This window comes from Oncorhynchus mykiss, chromosome 9 (genome assembly GCF_057628025.1).
Source record: "Oncorhynchus mykiss isolate SJ-2025 chromosome 9, ASM5762802v1, whole genome shotgun sequence".
In the NCBI taxonomy this organism is placed as follows: Eukaryota; Metazoa; Chordata; class Actinopteri; order Salmoniformes; family Salmonidae; genus Oncorhynchus; species Oncorhynchus mykiss.
This window is the reverse complement of record NC_143030.1, coordinates 57,261,624-57,289,452: the sequence shown is the minus strand read 5'-3', so window position 1 is coordinate 57,289,452 and position 27,829 is coordinate 57,261,624. Positions and strand designations below refer to the sequence as shown.

The window sequence follows — 27,829 nt, the reverse complement described above, 5'->3', positions numbered from 1 at the left end:
CCATCTTCATCATATACACCCAAATGTGAGTATCCAATAGGGTAAGATAATTCGATCAAGTCTCCAAACTTGGTAGCTGACAAAATGTCATCAATATGTAGAGAACATACCATAAGTAATGTATTCAAAACTCCACCTTATGACAGTTTACCTATTTGGTTTAGCAGCAAATTTGACATTGTAGAAACAGGTGCAGGTTGGTAAAGGATTTCACTCAATTGTTCTTGCAATTTTCTAACATTCAATCAGTAGGTTTACTGTAGTCTAGTTATAGACTTGCAGTGCTTAACTTTTTTTTTAAAGACACACCATACAGTGCCTTCAGAATGTATTCACACCCCTCGACTTTTTCCACATTTTGTTGGTGTTACAGCTTAAAATGATATTGAGATGTTTTGTCACTGGCCAACACACAATACCCCATAATGTCAAAGTGGAATGATGTTTTTTGAAAATCTTACAAATTAATGAAAAGCTGGGGACTCCAGAGTGGCGCAGCGGTCTAAGGCGTCACTACAGACAGTGGTTCACTCCCGTGATCGGGAGTCCCATTGGCCAAGCATCGTCCCGGTTAGGGGAGGGTTTGGCCGGGGGGGCTTTACTTGGCTCATCACGCTCTAGCGACTCCTTGTGACGGGCCGGGCACCTGCAGGTTGACCTTGGTTTGTCAGGTGAACAGTGTTTCTTCCGACACATTGGTGCTGCTGGCTTCCGGGTTAAGCGGGCGGGTGTTAAGAAGCGCGGTTTGGCGGGTCATGTTTCAGAGGACGCATGACTTGACCTTTGTCTCCCGAGCCCGTTGGGGAGTTAAAGAGATGAGACAAGATCGAAAAAGGGGGTAAAATAAAGCTGAAATGTCTTGAGTCAATAAGTATTCAACCCCATTGTTCTGACATGCCTAAATAAGTTCAGGAGTAAAAATGTGCTTAGCAAGTCACATAATAAGTTGCATGGACTCTGTGTTTAATAATAGTGTTAAACATGATTTTTGAATGACTACCACATTTCAAACACAGATTCAACCACACAGAGCAGGGACATTTTCCAATTTGTCACAAAGAAGGGCACATATTGGTAGATAAAAGCATACATTGAATATCCTTTTGAGCAGGGTAAATTTATTAATTACACTTTGGATGGTGAATCAATACACCCATTCACAGGCGTCCTTCCTAATTCATTTGCCGGAGGGGAAGGAAACCGGTCAAGGATTTCACCATGAGGCCAATGTTGACTTTAAAACAGTTACATAGTTTAATGGCTGTGATAGGAGAAAACTTAGGATTGATCAACAACATTGTAATTACTCCACAATACTAACTTAATTGACAGAGTGAAGAGGGAAGCCTGTAGAGAATAAAAATATTCCAAAACATGCATCCGGTTTGCAATAAGGCATGAAAGCAAAACTGCAAAAATGGTGTCAAAGTCATGAACACAAAGCATATGTTTGGAGCAAATTCAACACAACACATCACTGAGTGCCACTCTTCCCATGTTCAAGCATTGTGGTGGCTGCATTTTGTTATGGGTATGCTTGTCATCGGCAAGGACTATGAAGTTTTTTTTATGATAAAAGGAAACACAATAGAGTTAAGCACAGGAAAAATCCTAGTGGAAAACCTGGTTCAGTCTGCTTTCCAACAGACACTGGAAGACAAATTCACCTTTCAGCATGACAATAACTTAAAACACAAGACCAAATATACACTGGAGTTGCTTACCAATACGACATTGATTAGTTACAGGTGTTACAGTTACAGCCCTCCGGAGGCAGCTCCCCACACCAGGCTTCCTGTGCGTGTCCTCGGCCCAGTGCCAGCACCACGCATATCAGGCCTTCCTCCTCTACAGCGCTGCCGGAGTCTCCCGCCTGTTCAGCGCTGCCAGAGCCTTCCTCCTCTCCAGCGCTGCCGGAGTCTCCCGCCTGTTTAGCGCTGCCAGAGCTTTCCTCCTCTCCAGCGCTGCCGGAGTCTCCCGCCTGTTTAGCGCTGCCAGAGCTTTCCTCCTCTACAGCGCTGCCGGAGTCTCCCGCCTGTTCAGCGCTGCCAGTCTGTAAGGAGCAGCCAGAGCTGCCAGTCTGTAAAGAGCAGCCAGAACTGTCAGTCTGCAAGGAGCTGCCAGTCTGCAAGGAGCTGCCAGTCTGCAAGGAGCTGCCAGTCTGCAAGGAGCCGCCAGAGCTGCCAGTCTGCAAGGAGCCGCCAGAACTGCCAATCTGCAAGGAGCCGCCAGAGCTGCCAGTCTGCAAGGAGCCGCCAGAGCTGCCAGTCTGCAAGGAGCAGCCAGAGCCGCCAGTCTGCAAGGAGCAGGCCAGAGCCGCCAGTCTGCAAGGAGCCGCCAGAGCTGCCAGTCTGCAAGGAGCCGCCAGAACTGCCAGTCTGCAAGGAGCAGCCAGAGCCGCCAGTCAGCATGGAGCAGCCAGAGCCGCCAGTCAGCATGGAGCAGCCAGAGCAGCCAGAGTCGTCAGTCAGCCAGGATCCGCCAGAGCCGCCAGTCAGCCAGGATCCGCCAGTCAGCCAGGATCTTCCAGATCCGCCAGTCAGCCAGGATCCGCCAGTCAGCCAGGATCCGCCATTCAGCCAGGATCCGCCAGTCATGTGTAGTTTCTTTATTAAAGAACCATGAATCAAAATAACCACGCTGCATTTTGGTCCCCCTCTCTTTCGCCGCAAGAAAACCGTAACAAATACACACACAATAATACACACACAAACAATTCCTTACCTGCGGCAGAAAGATAGGCTACAGTCACACAGTAAAGCTGACAGGTGTTTTCGCACGTTAAAAAAAATGCAAGTTGGGCAATGAATTTCACCACTGACTGTTGTAGAACGCAATATTTTCTTAGTATATGAGGCTATGGTAAAATATATTATAGCTTACCTGCTGCGTGTAGTCCATTATTGTGTCAATAGTTTTGACCATTACATCTTAGCAGATTTGGTGGCAGGGCGTGTTTTTTTTAGTTGAAGGGAAAGTCGTTTGTAAATGATGTCAGTGACTCATTAATGTTTGGCCAGTATTTGTATTTTTGTCAGGCCTATTAAAAAGTTAGCCAGTCTGCAAAAATATTGAGAATATTCTAATAGGTGGGATAAAATAGTAAAATATTGATATACCTAGAAAAACATCTAATGACATTAATTTGTTGAAGAAATCACAAGATTTCATAACAAGGTATGCAAAATGTATTCTAAATCATTTCCAAACACATCATAACAATTTTTTTTAACTAAGTTTATGAGTGATCAATTCTTCTGAAGGTGACTAAAGCTTTCAACTGACAGTTTGTATTGTTCTTTTATATCCAAAACATGAGATCAGTTGTCAGATCAAAGGTCAGTTGAGATCAAACAAAAACAAACAAAGAAAATTATTTATTAATAATCATGGTTGACCTTAAAATGAGGGACAGGTTTTTTATCCTTAAAATTAATCACTAATCACATAATATAAATAATAATCTTCAGAAATGACTTTGTCAAGCAACAAAAATAACTAGGGCTATGATGGTGAAAACCTGGGAAAATGTAGGGGTTAAGTGGGTTAAACTCTTCCTTGAAGTCCCAGAGTACACATGGGAAAATGTCAAAATGCTGAATTTGCAAGTATGAATGTGCTCTATATTAAAGGGCACTTAATTTAACTGACTATTAAAATGCATTATTGGTGCTAAATTTTTACTTAAAATATCAAAGGGACGCAAAAGGGACTCATTTCGTGGAATGACCCGCCTAACATTTGACAAAAAACAAAGTCTCATCGAAATACATTGGATTGATTGATTGAAGTGATGAGGATGATGCATTTTTTCCCAATATACAATATCGCCCACCCCATGCATGCAAAACAGACTTTTGTTATGTTTTAGTTATCTATCTTTTACGCTACGTCAGACTATCAATTCATTGTTTTTGAACTGTGTAATAAAGTAATTTATTTTACATCTGAGTTGCATGTATTCCTCCCCAGCTGGTGCCTCTCATGCACTACTTTTTGTGGTTGCCAAACTGTACGGCCATCCTGTTGCTGACACAGCGGAAGGTGGCCGGCTCCACCTCCCAATAGTTGATTGGGTTATCAAAGAGACTGATCCCGTTGTAGTAAGTCTTCTTCACACCAAAACCCTCAGGGCAGAAGTCATTCATGTCAACCTGGCTGATGTTGTTGGAGTGAAGGTAGACCACCTGTTTAAAAAACATTACATATATCAACTGTTATCAACATAACATAACATATCAAGTGAAATCACCAATGCTGATGTTTAAAAAACGTTACAGATATTAATTGTTATTAACATAAGTGAAATCACTAATGTTGATGTGATTGATGCTGCTTCACAACCCCCTCCACACTTTACCTGCAACTACTTCATTCCAGCAAGGCCTCCAGGGACATTGGGGATCCGGTTGTTCTCAAGATGCAGCTCTCTCAGGTTTTTAGGTAATACAGGCTGCCGTGCTCAATGTGGTGAATGTGATTGTAGCCTAGACCCAACCTAACACCCACACCCACACCCACACACACACACACATTGAAATTGAGTGATTGATGAGACAATGAAGGGCAGACCAACTAGAGAAAGGGTCCCTAATTACATTCAGCCATGGGCCGATTTTTCCTTGACCGAATGGTCGGGCCACCGAAACATAGTTATTAATAATTTGTACACTGCAAATTGACCGCAACAATCCTAAACAGATATAGTATTTGACAAAAACAGAATAATTTCAAACATTGATGATTACATTGGGATACGATCACATATGCCTCTCCATTTTTGCGTGGGAATACTTGGAATCAGAATTCCCAAATTAAAATCCCTTTCAGCTAATTTCCTGGTGATTACTGTATTTTATGTCCAAGAATGAAAATTATATATAAAAAAATCTTTCAGATGCTCAAATCAAATCAAATCTCTGTACAGCACTTTGAGATATCAGCTGATGTACGAAGGGCTGTATAAATACATTTGATTTGATATGATTTCAGATGCTCACTTCTCATCTTCAAAGGAAAACATTTATACATTTTTTTTAAAGCATATAAGTAACAACAGCATAATAGAAGAGTAATCAAGTTGCACAACAGAAACGATACACTCTATCATGATATCATGATACCCTCTATCATGATACCCTCACCCTCTATTGCAGGGTTCCCGAATAGGCGGCTCTCATGCCAAATTCGGCCAGCGGGTGATTTTATTCCCCCCCCCCAAGTTTTCTGAGCAATGAAAAAAATATATAGATCTACAGCACTCATAAACTCCTCATAAATGCATAATGCGATGGACTTTTAGAAACTCTCAGACATTGAACACCCTCTTGTAAACCTACTTGTCCAGACCTGTGCAAACCCTCATATTGCCTTAGGTCTTCTAGTTCAATGGCTTGAATTTGATTCTGATCCAAATGCAACTCATGTAGACCCTCGGGGAGATCTGTATGGTGAAGGAGAACAAGTGACCGATAGATTCAAAGGATTTTTTCAGTGGAAATGTGTGTGAAGTTGAAATGATAACGAACAGAACACTTAGCGGAACACTCCAAATATAATTATTGTAAAGGTTATGCCATGCTTTCTACCTTTAGGGATGCCTGTGAGTTTTGCCTCAGAAATGCGAAGGAAGGTAAGTTTGAGACCATCAAAGGCTCCCAGCTCCAAACCACTGTTCTGAATAGGATTCCTCCCATCTCTTTAGGAGAAAATATGTGTTTAAGTCAATGCCAATACCTGCTCCAGTACTCAAGCGGCTAGATGTAGACTTCAAAGACCTTTAGCTGTTAGATGTGTTTTGCTGTTCCCATATCTGGTGCTAACACATAATAAATATGGCCTAAGGTCCAACTATAGCTTGTCATCTCACCAATGCAATTCATGCTGCCCAGGCCAGAGAAATCTCCAGCCGCCACCTTCTTGATATGGTTGTCATGGATACGGAGCTCCACCAGGGAGGAGGGCAGGTTCTTGGGCACGGCTGTCAACTGGTTGTGGGAGAAGTAGAGCTTTTGCATCCTTCTGAGGGGCATGAAGGCCCGCAGGTGCACCCTGGAGATCTTGTTATTCACCAACACCAGAGCCTGAGAAAAGAGGGATAGGTCATGAGGAGACCAGCCACCCTGACCCAAAATAAATATATACAAGCATTGTTTTCATTGTAATACTAAACCATGATATATTCAAACACAGATACGAATCAACCCATTACCATTATATAATAAGTTATGTACTATATATAGTAAACAATATATTATTTGAAGACACAGCATTAAAAGTGTTTATATTTTCAGTATGGACACTGAAAGGGGGCGCTACTATGAAAAAAGCAAAGACAGACAAGTGATATATCCTTCTATTGAAATGCCAGAACTCTCTTCCAACATTTGTGTTAGGGCTGTTGGTGCTCACATAGAGGTTGCTGAGACCCTTGAAGTCATCCTCTCTTATCTCTGTGATCTGGTTGCTTTGAAGGTCCAGGAGCCTGGTCTCCGGGGGGACGTCATATGGCACATAGTGTAAACCTGCAGATCAAACCACAAGAGATTAACTTACCTGCTTGACTTTACACACTTTTCCACATTCTGTCAGTTCACAATGATTACAATTGAGTTGTAATATAAACAATTGTTATTGTTGCTTTTTAAAAAAGTGTTAAAACTATGAATCATGACAATATACCTCTTGGACACACACAGTATGTTCTCACTCTTAAGGTTATGTCTGGATAATTCCACAAGTTAGAATTTATCATCATACTGTAATTTGCTAAATGCTGAGTAATTCTCTGGGCTATGGTTTGCATGCATATGTTGCACTTTGTTGTTGTTTGTGTGTGAGATGTCACCATATAATTAGGAAGACACCAGATACCCCAGACTCCACGTAGCACTAAAAAGTAACGTGCAGTTGTGCAGTGTGACTGCTGTCTACACATTGACAATTGTATGTTTAGTGTGAAGAATCATTTGAAGAGAATATAATATTGTGACTTTGTATCTTTTAACTCACCCAAGTCAGAGCACTGCACAACCTTCTGGTTACACTGACAGCCGAATGGGCAAGTAGGCTGTTCTGGTTTGTAGTATTCTGGTTTGTAGTATTCCTCAACTGCTGAGCCCTCCTCTTCATCGTTCATCATCATCATCAGCCCCTCTACATCGATGCGCTTCCCAAAGTCTAAGAAGCCCTCCTGCTCAAAGGGCAGTGCCACAGAGGGGGTGGGTGGAGGGGTGGCACACAGCAGGAGAACAACAACAGAGAAGGGAATCATGGCTAAGCCTTTTGTTGAAGAGAAATCACAAGAGGAAAACAAAAAAAGCACAAGGAAAATGAACAGCAGTCAATAAAGAGCCGCAGTTATGAATCCGGCAACTATTTAACTAAATTATTGTACCCTACAATTGGAGAGTTGCTCCTCAATGTAAAAAATCTATTATAAACTGGGTGGTGTGAGCCCTGAATGCTGATTGGCTGAAAGCCGTAGTATATCAGACCGTATACCACGGGTATGAAAAAAACAATTATTTTTACCCTTCTAATTATGTTGGTAACCAGTTTATAATAGCAAGAATGCACCTCTGGGGTAAGCAGTATATGACCAATATACAATGGCTAAGGGCTGTATCCAGGCACTCCGCGTTGCGTTGTCCCTAAAAACAGCCCTTAGCCGTCGTATATTGGCCATATACCACACCCCCTCAGGCCTTATTGCTTAATTAACTACCAGTTAGAAAATAAAACAATACTGAGGATCTCTAGGCTTGGATTTGTGTCCCCTGCTCTATGGTGTGATTAAAACACACTTAGGCAGTTGCTGATTGTTTCATCCTTAGTGGATGCTATATTTGCCCTTTAAGTGGTGAGACAATACAAAATGGTTTATTTTGGGCATATATCTTCAATATAATTTGCTTAGCTCACCAGGAGTGGTGGGATTGTATTGTACATACTGTAGATATTGAATGAGAAGAAGTTTAAAATAACAAAAATGTATCTCTCTCTGTTTGTCACACACACTCACACACACATATCAAACCTATAGCTAGCATTGTGTTACAGTTATGAGTAATCTCATAGTCAACATTGCCACTCCAGCAAAAGTCAGTCCAAAACAAATAGTAATCAGGGACAGAGAGTGAAATACACCCTGGCTTTCATACATATGTTTGTTAAGCTTCAATCTCAAGATGTGATCTATCATAGATGTCATAGGCGTTCTCACTTAAAAGTCAGTCTTACTCTTCCCATCAATTTTGGGCTTGGCATAAGAGGCAGTACAATCATGGACCATGGATACTATGTGGTCTTTGGGTCTGTAACTACTACACTGTGTGCCATCTGTCAATATGTATTAGCAGCATTGCACTGCAAACTATCAATAGATGCCCTAAGGTAATTTGGAATAATCTCAGATGAGCCTTCAGTTCAAGGTTCTTTGTTGAAAATAAGAAGTTATTTTTTCATATGAGCAAAGAGTCTTTACTCGTTACTGTGGAACTGGAGTTTGACTTTTCTCTGCCTTTGCCACGTGTTGTGAAAGGCCTGCTTCCTCCCTCTCTCAGGAGTCAAACTCTCACACCCATTACCACAGTAAGGCCCCAGAAGCCACATAACTGGCTTTTCTCAGGAAAGGTTTTATATAGACTAAGGGATGGATTCAATCCGTTTCGTAGAAGTATTGTGGAAGAGCCACATTATAGCTCGATTGAAATTTTGTTCCCACATTCTTAGAAACTGCATTCACGGTAAAACATTGCATATGTTGGCTCATTCTAAAATGACCTTTACATTTTTATGTGGATCTTCTGCGATACTTCCGTGATACAGATTGTATCCACTCTTTCACAGTCACTTTTTTCACAAAGCATATGCTGTTTCAGCATAGGGTCCAACCTGCACTGGAGTAGCCGTAACATAGTAAAAGTCAATTAGTATGATATGTTTAAATGTGTGGCTGTCCATCATCCATTTCATATGATATGTTACGAATTTCAATTTGTAAATATGTTACGAATTCCAAATCTTACAATATGTTACGAATTTGCAAAATGTATGATATATTAAGAATTCCAATTGGCTGTGTCTAACATTAGCTACAGTAGCTGGCTCATGCTAACATTAGCAAGGTGGCTAACTTGAGCTAGGTTAGGATTTGGGTTAGGGTTAGGTTTAGAGTTAAGTTTAGGGTTAACTTTGGGGTTAGGAGTTAGGTTAAAGGATTAAGGTTAGGGGAAGGGTTAGATAACATGCAAGTAGTTGCAAAGTATCTAAAAAAGTAGTAGGTATTGCAAAGTTGTTAATTAGCTAAAATGCCAAAGTTGTCCGTATTGAGATTCGAACACGCAACCTTTTTGTTTTTAAATGTTCACTTTATACACCTAGCCATCCACCCAAAACAGCTAGCCTACTTTTGTTTTTGCGTTAAGTAACCTTCTGTCTTACGTAACCAGACATTTACTTTGTTACGTCTAGTCTATGAGGCCAGGCTGGAGGGTCAAATTTCTAAATACAATGAATGAGATGGATGACAAACAAAAATCACTTATTTGCTGTTAAATTAAATTCTTAGTCTATCATTTTGTAATAGATTTGTCTTCCTTCAGTGAGCACTTTAACTACAGTATGGGGTGGCTCAAAGTTTTGATTGTTTGTGAAATTATGCGTGTTTGTTCTGTCTCAAGGGAAATTGATCAACAGGTATAAAAGGAATATATAATTTGTAGGCTAGGTAGGATTGCGTCACACCCAGAATGCTAAAACAAATCATTTAAAGCTACATAGTCAATTTCAAATGTTCTATATTACTTTAACAATCAAAAAACATTTCAAATGCAGAATGTTCAACGAACTGTAATAAATCTGTAGCATATAGTGTCCTCTAACTGTAAATAATACTGAATATATGATCATCTTTAAGTCAAGAAGCTCAAATATATTTACCGTGACAGTCACGAGACAGCAAGACACTTACCGTAAAAAAATAAAAATATAAAGTATGTGTAGAGGATTTTTAAACATTTTAAATAAAGATAAATTAAACCTCAAACTGATATACACGATAAGTGTTTTATTCCATGAGATGGTCCTTTATCTGTGAACCCATCTGCTAGCAGAGTCAGAGCTCTGCACAGTACCTGTTAAAAACCACAGAAGGAGTTACCAAAAGTACACTGCTCCAAAAAATAAAGGGAACACTTAAACAACACAATGTAACTCCAAGTCAATCACACTTCTGTGAAATCAAACTGTCCACTTAGGAAGCAACACTGATTGACAATACATTTCACATGCTGTTGTGCAAATGGAATAGACAACAGGTGGAAATTATAGGCAATTAGCAAGACACCCCCAATAAAGGAGTGGTTCTGCAGGTGGTGACCACAGACCACTTCTCAGTTCCTATGCTTCCTGGCTGATGTTTTGGTCACTTTTGAATGCTGGCGGTGCTTTCACTCTAGTGGTAGCATGAGACAGAGTCTACAACCCACACAAGTGGCTCAGGTAGTGCAGCTCATCCAGGATGGCACATCAATGCGAGCTGTGGCAAGAAGGTTTGCTGTGTCTGTCAGCGTAGTGTCCAGAGCATGGAGGCACTACCAGGAGACAGGCCAGTACATCAGGAGATGTGGAGGAGGCCGTTGGAGGGCAACAACCCAGCAGCAGGACCGTTACCTCCGCCTTTGTGCAAGGAGGATGCAGGAGGAGCACTGCCAGAGCCCTGCAAAATGACCTCCAGCAGGCCACAAATGTGCATGTGTCTGCTCAAACGGTCAGAAACAGACTCCATGAGGGTGGTATGAGGGCCCGACGTCCACAGGTGGGGGTTGTGCTTACAGCCCAACACCGTGCAGGACGTTTGGCATTTGCCAGAGAACACCAAGATTGGCAAATTCACCACTGGCGCCCTGTGCTCTTCACAGATGAAAGCAGGTTCACACTGAGCATGTGGCAGATGTAACAGAGTCTGGAGACGCCGTGGAGAACGTTCTGCTGCCTGCAACATCCTCCAGCATGACCGGTTTGGCAGTGGGTCAGTCATGGTGTTGGGTGGCATTTCTTTGGGGCCATGTGCTCGCCTGACTGCCATTAGGTACCGAGATGAGATCCTCAGACCCCTTGTGAGACCTTAAGCTGGTGCGGTTGGCTCTGGGTTCCTCCTAATGCAAGACAATGCTAGACCTCATGTGGCTGGAGTGTGTCAGCAGTTCCTGCAAGAGGAAAGCATTGATGCTATGGACTGGCCCGCCCGTTCCCCAGACCTGAATCCAATTGAGCACATCTGGGACATCATGTCTCGCTCCATCCACCAACGCCACGTTGCACCACAGACTGTCCAGGAGTTGGCGGATGCTTTAGTCCAGGTCTGGGAGGAGATCCCCCAGGAGACCATCCACCACCTCATCAGGAGCATGCCCATGCGTTGTAGGGAGGTCATACAGGCACGTGGAGGCCACACACACTACTGAGCCTCATTTTGACTTGTTTTGAGAACATTACATCAAAGTTGGATCAGCCTGTAGTGTGGTTTTCCACTTTCATTTTGAGTGTGACTCCAAATCCAGACCTCCATGGGTTGATACATTTGATTTTCATTGATAATTTGTGTGATTTTGTTGAAAAAAGTATTTAATACGAATATTTCATTCAGATCTAGGATGTGTTATTTTAGTGTTCCCTTAATTTTTTTGAGCAGTGTATTTTAAGCCATAACCAAGAATTGGTCCAGTCCCCTTTTCATTGCCACTTTTGTGTGTGTGTGTGTGTGAGGGCGAGAGAGAGCGAGAGCGAGAGATTTTAAACTTCCTCATTAGGTTGAGAACTACAGTAAATACACCAATTACAATCCAACCACCTCTGGTGAGCTAAGAAAATTATGATATATGCCCAAAATAATCAATTTTGTACTATCCAACCACTTAAATACAGTATCAACTAAGGATAAAACAACCAGCAACTGCCTCTACCCAGTGCTGTTCATGTAGATTGTTTGAGCTACTAAGACCTACTCAGGCTATTTAAAGTAACCATAGACAATGAACAGCAATTATTTTCCATGTTTTATTTTCAAAATGTTTCATTACACAAGTTGGTCACAAAGTTGAAACAGTTGTTCATCAATTCATTAAAAAAACAACAGTGAGTCTAGAGTAGGGGGCACTACTATCAAGTAGCTACCTGGATCACCCTGGGTAACTGCACATTCTGTTTATTTTGATACATACTACTATCAAGCAAGATTAAAGTCACAAGTAAAACTTAACACTGCCTTACAGAGTGACTCTGTGAAACAGGTCAAAGACAAACACATAATCTGTCTGTTTACTTGTGATAATGAAGCCCACTGACAAAGGGCTGGTTGCATTAACATTGCCCTGGACTTATGGTAAGACTTTTATGGTAAGAGGATAGAAGTCTAAGTTCACCTGTTGCATACAGTGTGGGTATCATAAGTCTGACTAACCTAATCACAACGCATCAGAGAAGACAATCAGAGACAGAGTCAGAGGGAATTATGTAATGAGGCACTAGGTCAAACCCAGGACAAACTGACAGGGGGTTGGAGAGAGGGGTGAAAGAGGAGGCAGGAGGGGAGGAAGAGGGATACTAGTAATCTTCATGGTGGTAATCTTCCTCGTGACTCTGTGGCCGTAGTATGATGCTGTGGTAGGTCTTGATGCAGGAGAGGGCAGTGGGTGGGATGAGGCGCCGGTCAATCAAGTTGTACTCCAGGTGAACGGAGACTAGGGGCGAGTCGTCGCTCAGGCGCGTGTCACACAGAGAGTTCAGAGGAACGTACCTGCAGGGAGGAGAGAAAAACAGACAGACAGCTGGGCACTCAGTGACCACTGATAGAAAGACAGAATATTCAGACAAGACAGAAGGACCTTGACCCGATCAAAGAAAATAGCAGAGAGAAAACAAAAATGACACAGTGAGATTCACAAGAGATTTGGATGTGCCATTATGGTTAGGGACTGCATGTGGCTAACTGGCTATCTGTCTCTATTCCGAAAAAGAGTACAGTACTGTGCTCTTCTCAAAGTTGGTTTGTCTCCCAGTGGGAGGAAGAGGACAGAGAGTGGAACTTAATTACGTTAGATAACGTTGTAGCTGAGTTACCAGATAACTTCACAGTTGAGTTACCTGATAACATTGTGGTTGAGTTACCAGATAACATTGTGGTTGAGTAATTTGTTAACGCTGTGGTTGAGTTACCTGATAACATTGTGGTTGAGGCGGAGGAGCTGCAGGCTCTTGAGCTTCAGCAGCCCCCTGGGGATGGAGCGAAGCTGGTTGTGGTCCAGCAGGAGTTCAGTCAGAGTGTTGTACAGACCCAGGAAGGACACATTATCAATGCCGTTGTTGGCCAGCCTGTTGTGGGACAGGTGCAGGAGGTCCAGTCCCGGTTTCATGTGGCCAAACACGTAGCCAGGGATCCGCTCAATTTGGTTGTGGTGCAGGTGGAGCTGCTTAAGGCCCACAGGGAGGAAGGAGGGAACATGCACCAGCTTATTGTGCGACAGATCCAACGACTCCAACTTTCTGAAATGGTAGGGAAAATACAGGGAGATCTTTTGCTCAATATGTGAAAAGCTTGAAGACATGAAGAGATAGAAGGTAATGAATGTACTGCATTATGTCTCCAATTGACAGAGATTTTAAATTTGAAATCTATATTACTAGTCCACGTTTCCTTTAGAAGGCTGGTTCAATGTTTCCCAATCATTCACCAGAGGGTTCCATCATATCCATCACATCTATGCCCCGATTTTGTAGTTTCAAACCACTAAGAGCCAGCAGTCCCTCCCTTAGGTTCTGGAGAGAGTCAAGCCCAATCATAAAGCTGGACTGAGTCTGCTGTTCCGCTGTGTAGCCAGCCACATCAGCGCGTCCCAAAACAATCTCCCGCTGCTTTCCCCTCCTCTTTTTCCCCCCCTTTCTTCAAATATGCAATTAAAATTGTGCCCTGCAAACATATTTTCCACTCATTATTGCCACTCAAACTGGGAGACTAACACATGCACTGAGTGTCAGATGAATTACATAATTTCACATTTTGCTTCAGAATCCTGTATGCAATCATGTTTATATTCATACATTTTACTACATAGTTTGTCAAAAAATTATATTCAATACATTCATAAAGTCAATACAGAGGATCTGAAATACTGTATGTTTGCATTAATAGTCCCTTCAAGGTGGCGATCAAAACCAGAGTAGCAGTAATCAGTAATCATTGCACTGAACAACCTCCTAAATGCTGCAAAAGTAAGAATGGAGAGAGGTTGGGTTGTTGGGACTTACAACAGGTGTATCCAGGCCCTTGGGGCTATGCGGTCCTCCCGGATCTTGTTATAACTGAGGTCCAGAAACCTGAGGTTGACAGTCTTGTTAAGGATCCTCTCATGCACCTCTTCTATTCTGTTATCTGACAGGTGAAGTGTCTAGAAATACAAGTCGCAAAACAGCTTTAGTATCCGTGTTTTTAGGGGGTTCAGGAGGACCTACCGTGTTGTTAAGGGGGTGAGGGGGACCTACCGTGTTGTTGAGGGGGTAAGGGGGACCTACTGTGTTGTTAAGGGGGTGAGGGGGACCTAACCAGTCTACACACTACAGATCGGAGTTTGTGGTATGTATGGACCTAGCTTGCAATTACAAAAAACTATGCATGTTTAGTAAAACATCAGAAACCTCTGTCATGTTACTACATTATTGACGAGTCTGTGGACTATACCAAGACGTATTTATTCTTTATTATATACTGTATATTTGGACTTTATTCAGACAGTGGGGAAATTAGGTGAGGAAGGCTGGACGCAAGGGTTGAACTCTGGTCTCCAGTGGGGAGTTGTATACGTGACATGTGCCGGGGAGTGTGACCACTACGTCATGGCTCTGCACCCAATAAGCATTTCAAATAAGGGAAAATAATTTAGCTTGATTGACCCAAATGTCTCAGAAAGTCATGCCTCCCCAAGCTAAACTCCTCTGTTGAATTGAGGCTACTTACTGCATGTCATTGGCTCCTGCATGCTCACTAAAGTGGCATCACAGGCACCTTGTCCAATCACTGACCTGCAGGGTCGTAGGAAGCCCAGAGGGGATGGCCCGTAACTTGTTGTCCTCCAGTCGCAGATAGATGAGTTTCTTCAGGGGCCGGAAGGTCAAAGGTGACACATTCCCATCATGGAAGTGGTTATCCTCAAGCTCCAGTGTCAGCAGTTTGGACAAACCTGAGGAGAGACACGTTTTCAAATCGCAACACGACAACATCAACATGTCAATAATATCTGATGTAGTTATTTGACTTGTTTTCCAGATATTTGTTGCCAAATGGGCTATGCCAACAATGCTAAAGTACTATTCTGCACATCCTATCAGAACAAATTGTTGTACACTCATCCACATACCTTTAAAGCTACTAGGTGTGAGGCCCAGGATCTTGTTGTCATTGATCTTCAGCTCCACCAGGGATGGCGGTAGAAACGAGGGGACTTTGGTCAGATTGTTGCCATCTAAATTCAGCCTCCTCAGCTTGGTCAGGGTCTGAAACAAGCCAAAAATCCACCCACCTTAGAACAGAAGGCGTGCTAGAACAGAAGGCGTGCTGTGATGTAACCAGTGTCCCTCTCTCTCTATTATGGCCAAGCACAAGAACTGCAATTTTACCTTACGCTTCTACTTTGCTGTTTAAGAGATATACCATCAATGTGTGTTTCATTTGGTACACAGCCTTATACCAGTGTAACTACCAGCTGAATAACCTACATAATAATTGTGTTTATCAATGACGCAGGAATAATAATTTAATTTCTCCAGCGATGGCTGTTCTCAGTGGGGATTTTATTGAATTCCACCCCGTCTTATTTATGAAGTTTCTCATAATGTGCTTTGTTATATAGTCTTTGTCAACTCTGAGATGTACTGCAAGCAGAGTAGTTGATAAACACTAATGTTCTCTCAAGGGAGTTTTTAGCACTGTGAGTTCTTGGCATCAAGGGACTATGACAACTGAGTGGGAACAGGTGAATGTTAGGACACCTTACCAAAAATTATTGTTCTGTTTTTAGTTGTGGCTTGTCTGTTGACCGACGATATTCCCCGATTTATTTCAACAGCTAAGTGAGATTCAACCTGATGGCGCCAGATTCAACTTCTGCTCTTATGCGCTACCTGGGAGACAGCAGCAGTCCTTGCAGTCCAACTACAAGATGGATCGTCTTGTTGAAATATTAGGCGCTACCTATAACTTAAATGACTATAACATGCACATACTTGTACTATTCTATAACAGGGTTTCCCGAACTTGGTCCTGAGGGCTACCCCTGAGTGCAAGTTTTGTTTTTTTGCCCTAGCACTACACAGCTGATTCAAATAACCAACTCATCATCAAGCTTTGATTATTTGAATCAGCTTTGTAATGCTAGAGCAAAAACCAAAATGTGCACCCAGGGGAGGGATCCAGGACCGATTCTTGGAAACCCTGTTCTATAACACTAAACTGTGACATATATTCCATGTTAATATTATTTCAGAACAGACCGAGAGGAATCCAGGCAATGCAGCATGAGAATGGTCAATAGAGCCCTTAGTAACATAAGGCTGAGATGTGTAGGTGGGTCTGGGAGCGCAGTAGAGGTCCAACTGGAACCAAAGACAAATATGTTGAGAAGGAATATGCTCCAAGACTCACCCGGAACAGGTCAGGGCTGATGGAGGAGTCGTCCAGCTTGTTCTTGCTCAGGTCCAGCCACTCCAGGTTGGGCAGCCCAGCCAGTGCCTGGTGAGCGATCTTACTGATCTTATTGTCTGATAAGAGAATAGAACACAAACTGACCCAGTCACCTCAAACAGAAAAACCTGGGCCCTCATGCTATTGAACCTGCATTAGTGTTTATGCAGTATCTTTGTGTACAAACTATGTTTATATGCAACTGTGTATGCACCGCAAACCACATTTGATTGTATCGAAGCCATTATAGACAATGATAAATCCTTTGCCTTCACAAAATTCTAACTGATTAAACATTGATTGACTATGCCAATTGTCCCTGTAAGTAACATGTGAGATCTCTGTATATCCTTACCTGCCAGATAGAGGGTCTTGACCCCCTGATCTGAGAGGATGGGGATGTGGGCCATGCCAGTGCTGCCACAGGTGATCAGAGACTCCACGAGCAGGCAGCCAGCAGGGAGAGACTCCATGATACTGTGTCTCCTGGGGAACGTGACCACAGGATGTCCTGGCCCCGGCGCCCTCACCACGGGTTTCCTAATGGTGGTCGTAGCCAGTCGGTCAGTCACCATGGTGACTGGTCTCCCTGTCGGTGCCACAACCGGGTGCCTGTTGGCCCTCATGGTGGGCTTTCCCATGGCCCTGATGATGTAATCGTCATCGTCGTCATCATCATCATGCTCACTGTGGTCGTGGTCATCGTGATCATCATCATCGTCATCGTAAGGAAGGTATGGAAGGCTGACTTTGGTTATCTTCGGGTCACGCCTCTTGGCCACAGGGACATCAGCCCTCCTAACCTCTGTCTTCACTGCCACTTCCTGTTTCTTCACTGCTTCTTCTTGCTTCTTCTGGGTGGCCACGGGTTTTACAACATAGACATCACACACAAAATATATATATTTAAAATGATTCTGCATTTGGTGACTCATTGTCCTCACAAATATCCCTGTCAGCCAATTCTCAGTCATAAACGCAGGTTAGTATTTTTCATCATGAATCTTGTCTTGGAGGCAGCTCTGCAAAGTGGTCGCTAGCTGGCACAGCCAAAGTCATAAAATATGATTTTAAACCTAACCCTAACCTTAACCAGACTGCTAACCCTAAGTCCCGAAATCACCCACTTCTGCCTCCAGGATAAGAATGACAATAAACGCCAACCTGCGTCATAAACAACATTTAAAGCATTGTTAGTTCATTTGCCCTCTTTATATTCCCATGGGCCCCCACCACTTTCGCTGGAGTAACAGGCTGCTCCTCCTTCTGACTTCCTGCTCTCCTTTGGAAACTCTTCTTCCACTTTGGGATCCCCTCTTTGTCCTCTGCATTAGGGGAGGGCTTCTTGGCTTTGGGAGCCACTGTCTGCTGGTTGTTTGAACCTGAGGGAAAGGGCAATATATGTTAAATTCACATTTATACAGTACATGTACACATGTACAGTACCAGTCAAAAGTTGATACACCTACTCATTCCATGGCTTTTCTTTATTTTTTACTATTTTCTACATTGTAGAATAATAGTGGACATCAAAACTATGAGATAACACATATGGAATCATGTAGATGTAAAGTACTAAACAAATCAAAATACATTTTTTATATTTGAGATTCTTCAAAGTAGTCACCCTTTGCCACAATCGCTGTCGTGGTGGAAATGACCGGACCAAGGTGCAGCATGGTGAGCGTACATTTCTTTTATTGATAAATGTCGCCAACAAAACAAAGGAAACGACCATGAAGCTTACTTAGGCTATAATGCCACTAACAAAGACAAATACCCAGAAATACAAAAGGAAAAAAAGGCTGCCTAAGTATGATTCCCAATCAGAGACAACGATAGACAGCTGTCCCTGATTGAGAACCATACCCGGCCAAAACATAGAAACAAAGAACAGAGTTTCCCACCCGAGTCCCACCCTGACCAACCAAACATAGAGAATAAAAATATCTCTACGGTCAGGGCATGACAGCCTTGATGACAGCTTTGCACACTTGGCATTCTCTCAACCAGCTTTACTTGGAATGTTTTTCCAATAGTCTTAAAGGAGTTCCCACATATGCTGAGCACTTGTTGGCTGATTTTCCTTCACTCTGCGGTCCAACTCATCCCAAACCATCTCAATTGGGTTGAGGACAGATGATTGTGGAGGCCAGGTCATCTGATGCAGCACTCCATCACTCTCCTTCTTTGTCAAATAGCCCAGTTTCATCATAGCGCTCAATGGTTTTTGCAACTCCACTTGAAGAAACTTTAAAAGTTCTTGAAATGTTCTGCATGGACTGACCTTCATGTCTGAAAGTAATGATGGACTGCCGTTACTCTTTGCATATTTGAGCTGTTCTTGCCATAATATGGACTTTTTGTAACGGCTGTTGGAAGGAGTGGAGGACCAAGTTGCAGCGTGGTACGTGTTAATCTTTATTATTGGAACTGAACACTGATTAGCCAAAATACCAAAGAGAATGAACACAAACCAAAACAGTTCTGTCTGGTGCAGAAAGACACAAAACAGAAAACAACTACCCACAAAACCCATGTGGGAAAAAGCTACCTAAGTATGGTTCTCAATCAGAGACAACGATAGACAACTGCCTCTGATTGAGAACCACAGGCCAAACAACAAAGAAATACAAAAATAGAAAATGAACATAGAATGCCCACCCTAGTCACACCTTGGCCTAACCAAAATAGAGAATAAACACCTCTCTATGGCCAGGGTGTGACACTTTTACCAAATAGGGATATCTTCTGTATACCAACCCTACCTTGTCACAACACAACTGATTGGGTCAAACGCATTAAGAAGGAAAGAAATTCCACAAATGAACTTTTAACAAGGCACATCTGATAATTGAAATGCATTCCAGGTGACTATCTCATGAAGCTGCTTGAGACCATGTCAAGAGTGTGCAAAGCTGTCATCAAGGCAAAGCGTAGATATTTTGAAGAACCTCGAGTATAAAATATATATTGATATAACACTTTTTTGGTTACGACATGACTTCATATGTGTTATTTTATAGTTTTGATGTCTTCACTATTATTCTACAATGTAGAAAATAGCAAAAATAAAGAAAAACCCTTAAATGAGTATGTGTATCCAAACTTTTGGATGGTACTGTATGTATGTTCAATTCCATGCCCTGGTCAATTTCTACACTTTATGGCAGGATGGACCATTTCAACTAGAAGCTGCCATGAAATCTAATAACCACAAATAAGAGTATAATTGTTCAATAACAATCTACAACTTGAATGATGAACAATAGGAGTGAAGGCAGATGTACAAACTGGCCGCTGTGTAAATGCAGCTGCAGCTTACCGGCACAGGGAAAAGGGTGACAGCTGACAGTTCCCATCTGACACTGGCACACAAGGCAGGGCTGAGGCGACCACATAGCCCCGTCAAACAGGGACATCCCATTCACCGAGCACTGCCCGCTGCGGCCTGCAATAGACAGACAGACATACACACACGCACAGAGCATTACTCACCTGCAAGACACATAATCCACAGGTAAAGTACACATTAAACTGATATACAAGCCCCACACTCCAATTCAGTCTTAGAAAACTGAATGCAGTTCTTTGTGAAGCATTGTGGACCACCCTTGAATTGGGTAAATGCTATAATCACAAAAACTAGAAGCACTGTGCACATTTCCTCCATCTAACATACCACCACCCTTTTCCAAAATCATGTTGAAAACTTACCGGGGAAAACAGCATCATTAGTATCATTCGGTTCAGATGAGTCAGTTGCTATCAGGGGTTTGGACCTCTTGAGCTTCTCTGCTCTCCTGCTGGACTTCCCACTGATTAGTGAGACTGCTGCGCATAGGCAGAGACATAGGAGCGCTAATCTGTTCATGGTCAGCTCTGGACTCTCCTGGTCAGTCTTCCTTTGGACAGTAACCCTTTCAAACTGAGTGTGAGGAATCTCAACTCCTGAAGGACCTTTATATACTCTCACCAACAACAAATATTTTTTGGCCACACACCCCAAAAAAAACCAAAGGTGAGAGGAGAGAGGAGTGGAGAGAGGAAGCAGAGGAGTGGGTGAAAAAATAAAAGGAAAACATTTTCAGGACAAAGACCCTCTTTCATTCCTTTTCAAGAACCACCTCTTTCCTCTCCGCCCCTAGCACCTTGTATACCTAACAAACCAATAGAGGAGGTCCAGTCAGAGACGGCTTATCAAATTACTGTGATGTCAACCAGCGGAGTGCTTTCTGACAGCCCAAACAGACATTCCCATTCCCATTGGCCACAGGCCAGAGGAGGTACAGTATGGCCATGAAAGAAGAAAAAAAGTATCTCTCAAAGCCCAGCTGGAATGAAAGGCTGCTTTGAGTCCAACACCCCCACAACCCAGCCCCACCACCAACCACTACCAGCCAAAAGGACAGGGAGACACAGAGACCACACTCCTGAGAAATTCTTGGAGTTTTTTTCCTCTGGTTTGTGACCCTGCTTGACTGCACAGTTTCCCCCCTGTAATGTCCCCAGGGCCTTGCCTCTCCTCTGTTTACACACAATGCGTGTAACTAAGACAACCACAATGTATGTCGACAATGTCAATTCATGTTTCCCGATATAGTAAGTTTAATATACATGAACACTTAACCTTATCTCTGGGAGTGGGATATGGTTGCAGCAACACTTACTGCATTCTGGGCCACATCTATCACTGGCCCCCTACCACTATTTCTCCCAGTATGACCCCTGGTTGTATTTCATGTCTAATTTCTTAAACATTTTTCAAAACCCCATCCAAATTGTCCAACTCCTACTCGATTGTGGTGTCCACATCCTGTTAGTGAGATTTAAAAAGGTGTGCATGACACCAACCACTCAGAGAGAGTAAATACCAAACACTCCTACATCATCCTGCTTTTAGAAACAGACACCTGCTGACCTGCTGCCTGGCCAACCAGAAACAAAACAGACTGAGTATGCAATCCTAATGAGTAATCTGAGCATACGCCATAGATACTTATAGGATCAGATTTACTCAACGATTGCACTAGTTCAAAGTTTGCTAATGGGCCTGTATTCATAAAGAATCTTAGGAGTGCTGATCTAGGACCAAGTCTCCCCTTTCGAAAAGGCTAAACTGATCCTAGATCAGCGATATTACTCTGTGACGGTTTATGAATATGTGCCCCAAAATTTACTGGTAAAGGTCAATAAAATATTGTGAAAATTAACAACCTTACTGCAAGTATAGAAAACAAAGGTGCAAACTTTGCACTGGCGCAAATTCTTAATAAATCTGTCTTTGTGCCTTTCAATGCACTGCATGGTCTGAGAATTCAGAAATCTTGAATATTTTCACAATGCCTTTTTACTAAGAAGGTGATTGGCTAAGAGGCTGACCTCAATATACCCTTGACAGCAAAACACAGGTTATTTGAGTCCATGTGAGAATCAAGTCAAGTTTGCAACACAATTAATTTACTATTGTTTTTATTGTTTTTTTAGAACATTTGTCGAAATATACATTGTGCTTTAATAAGTACCTAAACCTATGTGCAGTATCTGTTGCAACAATAAGGAAATGACATAATTCCAGACACAAAATAACATGTGGCTAAGTAAAGTGCTCAAAGTAACTGAATTCATCCATCCCCATTATAAGTCCTGACAAACCTCAGGTTATTCTAGAGAGTAGTGTGGTGTGAGAGGAAGTTACATTTGCCACCCACCTTTCAAAATAGTATTTTTACTCAAGGCCTGGTATAGCACTTTCAGAAATGAAAGAAACCTGAAACCTCACTACATGCAAAGAAATTATGTTCACATCAGACATGGAGTACCAGTCAAAAGTTTGGACACACCTACTCATTTAAGTTTTTTTTTTTTTTTTTTGTAAACTATTTTCTACATTGTAGAATAGTGAAGACATCAAAACTATGAAATAACACATGGAATCATGTAGTAACCAAAAAAGTGTTAAACATATCAAAATATATTTGGCATTCTTCAAAGGAGCCATCCTTTGCCTTGATGACGGCTTTGAACACTGTTGGCATTTTCTCAACCAGTTTCATGAGGTAGTCACCTGGAATGCATTTCAATTAACAGGTGTGCCTTGTTAAAAGATAATTTGTGGAATTTCTTTCCTTCTTAATGCGTTTGACCCAATCAGTTGTGTTGTGACAAGGTAGGGTTGGTATACAGAAGATAGCCCTATTTGGTAAAAGTCCATATTATGGCAAGAACAGCTCAAATAAGCAAAGAGAAACGACAGTCCATCATTACTTTAAGACATGGAGGTCAGTCAAGGTGGAAAATTTCAAGAACTTTTAAAGGTTCTTTAAGTGCAGTCACAAAAACCATCAAGAGCTACTGTATGATGAAACTGGGCTTTCATGAGGACCGCCACAGGAAAGGAAGACCCAGAGTTACCTCTGCTGCAGAGAATACGTTCATTAGAGTTACCAGCCTCAGAAATTGCATCCCAAATAAATGCTTCACAGAGTTCAAGTAACATACATATCTCAACATCAACTGTTCAGAGGAGGCTGCGTGAATTAGGCCTTCATGGTCGATTGTTGCAAAGAAACCACTACTAAAGGACACCAATAAGAAGAAGAGACTTTCTTGGGCCAAGAAACACGAGCAATGTACATTAAACCGGTGGAAATCTGTTTTTTGGTCTGACGAGTCCAAATTTGAGATTTTTATTTCCAACCCCCGTTTCTTTGTGGGACGCGGAGTAGGTGAACGGATTATCTCCCCATGTGGAGTTCCCACCGTGAAGCACGGAGGAGGAGGTGTGATGTGTGGGGGTGCTTTGCTGGTGACACTGTCTGTGATTTATTTAGAATTCAAGGCACACTTAACCAGCATGGCTACCAAAGTATTCTGCAGCGATATGCCATCCCATCTGGTTTGCGCTTAGTGGTACTATCATTTGTTTTCAACAGGACAATGACCCAACACACCTCCTGTCACGTTCTGACCATCGTTCGTGTGTGTTTTCCTTGTTTTAGTGTTGGTCAGGACGTGAACTGGGTGGGCATTCTATGTTGGATGTCTTGTTTGTCTATTTCTATGTCTGGCCTGATATGGTTCTCAATCAGAGGCAGGTGTTAGTCATTGTCTCTGATTGGGAACCATATTTAGGTAGCCTGGGTTTCACTGTGTTTGGGGGTGATTGTCCTTAGTATCATGATGTCCTTGTTCTGTGTTAGTTTTACACAAGTATAGGCTGTTTCGGTTTTCGTTACGTTTATTGTTTTTGTAGTGTTTGTATTGATTCGTGTTTTACGTTTGTTCATTAAAACATGGATCGCAATCTACACGCTGCATTTTGGTCCGACTCTCCTTCTCATCAAGAAAACCGTTACACCTCCAGGCTGTATAAGGGCTATTTGACCAAGAAGGAGAGCGATGGAGTGTTGCATCAGATGACCTGGTCTCCACAATCACCTGACCTCAACCCAATTGAGTTGGACCGCAGAGTGAAGGAAAAGCAGCAAGTGCTCAGCATACAAGTGCTCAGCATATGTGGGAACTCCTTCAAGACGGTTGGAAAACCATTCGAGGTGAAGCTGGTTGAGAGAATGCCAAGAGCGTGCAAAGCTGTTATCAAGGCAAAGGGTGGCTACTTTGAAGAATCTCAAATATAAAATATATTTTAATATGTTTAACAGTTTTTTCATTACTACATGATTCCATATGTGTCATTTCATAGTTTTGATGTCTTCACTATTATTCTACAATGTAGAACATTTTTTAAAAATAAAGAGAACCTACCCTGGAATGAGTAGGTGTGTCCAAACTTTGACTGGTACTGTATATTCACACTTCATGAAATGAAACAACTAACTGACAGAGTTTGCCTCAGTGCAGATTGTGGTCACCTATCACCATAAAAATTTGATGATTATTTATGGTCTGTATATTTTAGGTCTGCATAAGAGATTTGACCTGGGGCCTGTAATACAGCTGGCAGACAATGGCAGGGACTGTCTTTGTTTCCAGCAGTACAGTAGATGAAGAGGAAAGATTTATCACCGTGCCATATCCCCAAAACATATTCTCTCTCTCGCTCTCTCTCTTTCTCTCTCTTTGACAGCTGAGATGTTGGTGCACACTATTTCCAATCAAGAAAACAAACCATACAAAATAGCTTTACTGTCTCTATGTATCTATTGTCATAATGACTTCCCGTGCCCATTTCACCCACCGATTGGCAGGGCATTCTCTTCCTCTTCCTTTGCTGATTTCAGAAGTTCGCTGTACAAAGTATTTGTAGCAAAAAATATTATACATCCATAGGCCTATCAAGAATGTAGAGAACGTGCAGACCAATACACTACAGCGTTCATGTGATTGCTTTTGAATAATAATAAACTACAAAATATGAAGAGTTTAAACAATTAAAATTAAATGTACATTTGATGCTTCTGTGTTGACTTTGGGGACATTAATACAGCTTATGATAGGCAGGGCTTCACTATTGCAGCCCTCCACTTAGGCCCAACTGTAGTTTAAACCCCCTCTTAACATCATAAAGACTATTTGTACTGTATACACTTCATACACAGTGTTCACCATTATCTCCATAGTCAAATGAAAGATAAAGGTGCAAGTACAACACATAAGTACAGTATCCCTAGAAAAAAGACACTGATTGGAACTAATTTCTCTCCCCACAGACCAGTGTGGAGAGGCCACCAAATCCCCAACAAAAACCCAAATCTTGTATTTGAAAGATACTTATTTAGCTAAGAAATTGAGCTTATGTCAAAAACAACCGCATTGGCATAAAACAAACAAGTGTACTGATTTGACATCCTTAAAAAAAAGGTGTTCCTACTTGGTATCATTTTCGCTCTAGGTCTAGCTTGGAGACAATACATGTCACCAATTTAGCTGCTGCGGCCTAGGCTCTCTTATTGTTGGACCATCTCTGTTCTTCATCTATGTATAGTTATCCACTCTCTTGTGATGAGAACAGTGGGATGACACAGAGAGGGGGTTCAGACGTTTTTTTAACACCACATGACCCTAACAATAAAGGCTGGGGCAGGTGTTGCTTCTATCCTTTGTCGAGAGGACAGTTAGAATCGATTAGGAGTCTTCATCTGATGTACTAAGTAGGAAGGAGGGTCATGATCTCAAACTTCCCTCATTGGTGTACCTGGGTGTACTGTGACTGGACGAGCCAAAAACAAGGCACTGTTATGAAATCACATGCCTTTTCTTTGGGGTTTGTTGGCTCAGGTTGTGGAGGGGGTAGCCTAGCCGTTAAGAGCATTGGGCCAGTCACTGAAAGGTCGTGGTTCGAATCACCCGAGCCGACTAGGTGAAAAATCGGTCGATGTGCCCTTGAGCAAGGCACTTAACCCTTATTGCTTATGTAAGTTGCTCTGGATAAGAACGTCTGCAAAATGTATGTGAAAATAACATCCTGTCATGACTGTGGTGTTATGTTTAACAAATTTCACACAATGGCTTTATGCTCCAGTTCACATTGTATTGACTGTGCACACTCTCTGGACACAAGCCAAAGGTGAACAGAGGTTAACGGTCCCTGAGGAAAGCCATCTCTAGCTGCTTGACTGAAATAGACATTGATGACATTAAGAAGCCCTAATCCGCTTCCAAGAGCTGTGAGAAGCGAGAAATGGGTTTACCAATCAACCTCGATTTGAGATATATTTCACAAGAGCTACCGGGTTGTAAATGATGATTTCAGTATCCCCAAGGTACCTTTGATTGGTAGTCACATTTTGAAATGTTCCCACATTAGCGTTGACTGGTCAAAGGTAAATGCAGTAATATTGAGTGTCAAGCAGGGTTGGGGAGTAACAGGTTACAAGTAAGGGATTACAAAAAAATTGGTAACTGAAATCCGTTAAATTACCACCAAAAATATCATAATCGGATTACAGATACTTTTGAAAACTAGATGATTCAATTGGGGATCACTTTCAAATTCAGAAAGGATGTTTGCGAGAATTTTTTTTTATTGACACTTCTCTGTTTTCTCAATGACATTCAAATGAGCATTGAAAAAAGGCACACATTTAAGTTTGTTCCACCTGAGCGAGTCCGACCACAAGTCAGAGACCACTATGACGACACAAAATGTGTTTGAACGATCGAGGGAAAAGAGCAGGAATAGGCTTTTGTAGGATACAGTCCAAGCAATGTCTTCCAATGGTGCGACTGCTGTCGGCATCCAAAGATTATCCAACTTGAATAAACGCTTGGAGGCAGTGGCAGATTTTGGTATGGGCGACATCGGTAGCTGCCCAGGGCGGCATCTTGCCAGGGGTGGCATGGGGCGCCAGCACACATTTTTTGGAATGGTGACATTTACGCGCTTGGTTTTCTTTTGCTCATTGCACATCATGTCAATGATATAATGTCACCGTGTGGGACTGTGGGTCAATTAACCTTGGTCGGAGTAGGCGGCCTGATTCTAGTTTGTGAGCAAGGCAGGCTACTGCCTGGGAAGGTCTCCCACTCAGAAGTACAAGATGGGGAGGAGGGAGGGAGAGGTTGACCTCAGGTCTCTCCACTGGAAGCCCGAGGTAGGTGGAGCGAAGAAATCCATCAAATAGCACACCTCTAACTTTGTTCAGTACTAATGCAATTAGTAAAATCTGTCACACTACGAAATGCTACCAAATAAACCACAATTCATTCATAATATTGTGAATATATAGTTTCACAAACATATTGTTGCATTTCTGGTTTGTGTGAAATGGTTAAGAATAATATAAAACCAGTCTGCACACCATCAAGGTGAATTGGTTTAGTCTTGACTCTTGGTTGACAGTGTTGGGGGATGGGTAATGTATGCTTGGGTGCCAAATCAACACAAATGGATAAGAAAAGGTCTAAGCCATCAGGAGGTCCAAAAAGGGACCTCGAGTCACACCACCAGCTACCTTGGCCACCAAATGCAGAATGAACTCATTGATTTGTTGAGCAGCAAGGTCATTTCAATAATGGCGAGTGACATCAAACTGGCGAGAAATTGCCAAGAATCTGAAGATCCCGTACAACGCTGTGTACTACTCCCTTCACAGAACAGTGCAAACTGGCTCTAACCAAAATCTGGCCTTC

The 27,829-nt window shown here is 42.2% G+C and overlaps 2 protein-coding genes across 3 annotated transcripts; both read right to left on the bottom strand.

Moving 5' to 3' along the window:
- Window positions 1-2,771: 2,771 nt before the first annotated feature.
- Window positions 2,772-7,336, bottom strand: LOC110531199 (biglycan-like). Its single transcript, XM_090184605.1, has 4 exons — window positions 7,012-7,336; window positions 6,412-6,524; window positions 4,361-6,083; window positions 2,772-4,187 (listed from the first exon to the last, which is right to left on the bottom strand). Exons 1-3 carry the CDS (start codon window positions 7,271-7,273, stop codon window positions 5,787-5,789), a joined length of 672 nt encoding a protein of 223 aa, XP_090040731.1. The 5' UTR covers window positions 7,274-7,336; the 3' UTR covers window positions 2,772-4,187; window positions 4,361-5,786.
- Window positions 7,337-12,046: 4,710 nt separating this feature from the next.
- si:dkey-6n6.1 (extracellular matrix protein 2) lies at window positions 12,047-21,173 on the bottom strand. Of its 2 annotated transcripts, none has more exons than XM_090184603.1 (10): window positions 20,453-21,173; window positions 20,061-20,186; window positions 17,969-18,117; window positions 17,091-17,589; window positions 16,697-16,812; window positions 15,414-15,549; window positions 15,079-15,236; window positions 14,308-14,447; window positions 13,219-13,545; window positions 12,047-12,799 (listed from the first exon to the last, which is right to left on the bottom strand). In XM_090184603.1, the coding sequence occupies exons 1-10, from the start codon at window positions 20,607-20,609 to the stop codon at window positions 12,607-12,609; spliced, it is 2,001 nt and encodes a 666-aa protein (XP_090040729.1). In that variant the 5' UTR covers window positions 20,610-21,173; the 3' UTR covers window positions 12,047-12,606. The 2 variants fall into 2 exon arrangements, with proteins under 2 accessions (XP_090040729.1, XP_090040730.1); XM_090184604.1 differs by having other exon boundaries at window positions 17,091-17,586; window positions 20,453-20,753.
- Window positions 21,174-27,829: the final 6,656 nt, after the last annotated feature.

Coding starts and splice junctions, on each gene's coding strand:
- LOC110531199 (XM_090184605.1), bottom strand. CDS start 7,273: ATGATTCCCTTCTCTGTTGTTGTTCTCCTGCTGTGTGCCACCCCTCCA. Junction 6,525..7,011: donor TGTGCAGTGCTCTGACTTGG/GTGAGTTAAAAG, acceptor TTTGATCTGCAG/GTTTACACTATGTGCCATAT. Junction 6,084..6,411: donor AGGGTCTCAGCAACCTCTAT/GTGAGCACCAAC, acceptor CTCTTTTCTCAG/GCTCTGGTGTTGGTGAATAA.
- si:dkey-6n6.1 (XM_090184603.1), bottom strand. CDS start 20,609: ATGAACAGATTAGCGCTCCTATGTCTCTGCCTATGCGCAGCAGTCTCA. Junction 20,187..20,452: donor TAATGATGCTGTTTTCCCCG/GTAAGTTTTCAA, acceptor TGTCTATTGCAG/GCCGCAGCGGGCAGTGCTCG. Junction 16,813..17,090: donor CAAGACCCTCTATCTGGCAG/GTAAGGATATAC, acceptor TTCTCTTATCAG/ACAATAAGATCAGTAAGATC.